Here is a 3,069-nt window from a genome sequence, read left to right as displayed (position 1 = left end):
GCACCGACTACGGACTGGGGCACAGTACTAGCACGACTCGGTCTGACTTACTTATTAGTTTCATAGCCTTCTGCGGCTGCGCATGTATGTACTATATAAGGACGACCCTAGTAGAGGGGAGTTCTTTAACCTATTCATCTCTGATTTACCTCGTCTATCTACTCGTGCTTGAACTAGTCCTTTCAGCAGGACTAGCTTCCCTTATCGATACCTAGAACCTTTGACCGTGTAGAATCGCCACTACACCAGACCTTTGACCTAGAAGCAAGGCTTCTTAGAACACGGCCGATCGCACCTGTGATAGCTATCACACTTGCACCAGAACGCGCGTCCACTCTTGAATCTCTATTCAAGCCTGGACATTACATTTGAATAGGTTCACCAGCCGTCGACACCTCGACCTTCTCCAGGAAGGTCATTCGCCGTCACCACGGGTGATCACAGAGAAGAAGTCCCCGTTGGCGTCTACCTACCACCGCATACTAGTTGGACAACTTACGGAGAAGAAGGCCAAGGAGATTGGGCCACAACACAGAGACCACCAGGAACCCGGTTCACAGAGAAAAGCTACTATTGGATCAAACTAGTAAACAAACACTGGTACTACGACGACACTGGTGAAGCACTATACAACGGAGTAGAAGTCTTTAACTCCTAGTACAACGATTTACGAGGATTCAACGAACGAATCCCCTGGCACATTCAGAAACCTCAAGGAGCATACTTCGACAAAAGACCTCAAGCTTTGGAAGGTCAGAAGACACATCAACCGAACTCGCGCTGAAACAGAAGATCAGCATCAGCCCATATTTGTCAAGAATAACGTTTGGTACTTCGTCAACGCACCAAACACCCCTGTAGTAGCAGGAACAGAGCCAACAGCCGAAGAAGAAGAACCAGGCCCACCGGCACCTGCTGAAGAAACAGCACCACCGCCAAGGTCACCGTCACCACCACCACCTAGGCCAATCAGCCCAGCAGCATCAGACATGTCTAACAACGACGTCAAGATCAACCCGCCGAAGGAGTTCGACGGAAACAGAGACGACACCTTAGAGTTCCTCACAGACTGTGAGAACTTCATCAATACACTTGGAACCGCCAAGTTCGACAACGACACCAAGAAGATCGCATGGACCCTGTCGTACCTCAAGGGAGGAAGCGCAGGACCATGGAAGATCTCTTTCATCGAAGGACATCCCACGGGATACGGAACATGGACCGAATTCAAGGACAAGTTTAAAGAAGTATTCGGAACCATAGATCATGAAGCCAAGAACCGCTTCGCCCTCATGAACCTCAGACAAGGAAACACTTCAGCAGACGACCACGTCGTGAAATTCCGAACGTTGATTGCCAGATCAGGCATCAATGACAACGTTTCACAAACCACTTTGTTCCAGGCTAGCCTTAACGACGCGTTAAGAGCCAAGATATACAGCCACGACCCGTTGCCTACCACTATTGAAGAATGGTACAACAAGGCTTCCACACTCGACCATCAATGGCAATTCGCCAATTCCATGAAGAGCGGCAGCAGCTTCAGAAGCTCTAGACCTACCAGAGACACCAAGGTCAGGGCGGTCAACCTTAATTTCGCGGAACGCCAGAAGTACATCAAGGAAGGACGGTGCTTCCGATGTGACAAAATCGGACACCGCGCCAACAACCCTCAGTTCCACCCGCGAAGCGAAGCTAGACCTTTTAACCAGGGCGGACCCCGCCCCAACACGTTCCAAAGGGGCCTGGGACAACAGATCCGCCAGACAACTGCTGCGCACCCACAGGAAGAAGAACCTCCTCAAGAAGGCACGGCTATTCAAGAACTCTTACGTAAGATTCAGAACATGAACACCGAAGATCAGGACACTGTCCTCGAAATGTTCAGCGACATGGAAAACCCTCAGGGTTTTTAGGACGCCCGTCTTTTGCGACGCAATTACGGGCGAAGTTACGTTTCCCTCATGATGTATTGATTCGGGCTAGCAGCCTATTTATTCGTGCTAACGCTGCTCAGCAATCTATGCGATTTCCTATTTACATCAATGGAGGAAACAAAGACGTCGAAACCAAGGCCTTGATCGACTCAGGAGCCACCGGATTATTCATTCACTGGAATTTTGTCAAGAAACATCGGATACCAACCAAGACATATGCAAAGCCTCGCATAATACGGAACGTCGACTCTTCCCTAAACGTGCTAGGGAAAATTACCAACTACGTCGAAACCACGATCACCATCGGAGACCATGAAGAACAGGTCCACTTTTCAGTCACGGACCTAGGAGAAGATGATGTCATTCTCGGACTCCCATGGCTACGGAAGCACAACCCGGAGATCGATTGGGCCAAAGGACGAATGTTCCTTAAACGATGCCCTCTCAAGTGCCAACTACTCATGAAACGGAAGCGACGACAATCCAAGAAACCCGCCAAGGTGATTCGCCCTCACAAAGTGGCTCAGATCAAGGGAGGAATGAGGAAAGGACCAGTTCACATCGAACCTCCCACACTTTTTGCCAAACGGATCAAGGCAAAATTAGAAAACCATCGCGCGAAGATGAAGAAACAAGAACAAGGACGACAACAACAGGAATACCTTCGATCCTTCGGGATCGAAGAAGGAGACGAAATATGGTGGGGATTAGAAACAGAAGAAGAAGAAATTATCAGACGAGCCTCCAGATCTACTGAGCTAGCGGAAGAAGCCAACAAGGGAAAGAGAGACAAGACTTTTGAGGAAATTGTACCGGAACCCTATCGATCATTCTCTAAAGTCTTCAGCGACGAAGAATCCAAACGATTCCCCACATCCAAACCATGGGATCACCACATCGACCTCAAACCCGACGCTATTCCACGAACGACATGCAAGGTCTATCCCCTCACACCTCAGGAACAAGAAGCTTTAGACGAGTTTCTTAAGGAACACCTCGAACGCGGAACCATTCGCAAATCCAATTTGCCACTCGCATCACCTTTCTTTTTCGTAAAGAAGAAGGACGGAAAGCTACGACCAGTACAGGACTATCGAAAACTCAATGAGATGACCATCAAGAATCGTTATCC

General features: G+C 48.9%; 1 protein-coding gene across 1 annotated transcript; it reads left to right on the top strand.

The window, feature by feature from the left end:
• Window positions 1-989: 989 nt before the first annotated feature.
• On the top strand, window positions 990-1,916 carry STEHIDRAFT_61439 (uncharacterized protein; the record flags this gene model as incomplete). Its single annotated transcript, XM_007306248.1, has 1 exon — window positions 990-1,916. The coding sequence occupies one exon, from the start codon at window positions 990-992 to the stop codon at window positions 1,914-1,916; it is 927 nt and encodes a 308-aa protein (XP_007306310.1).
• Window positions 1,917-3,069: the final 1,153 nt, after the last annotated feature.

This window comes from Stereum hirsutum, assembly GCF_000264905.1.
Source record: "Stereum hirsutum FP-91666 SS1 unplaced genomic scaffold STEHIscaffold_11, whole genome shotgun sequence".
Classification (NCBI taxonomy): Eukaryota; Fungi; Basidiomycota; class Agaricomycetes; order Russulales; family Stereaceae; genus Stereum; species Stereum hirsutum.
This window is presented reverse-complemented; position numbering and strand designations above follow the sequence as displayed.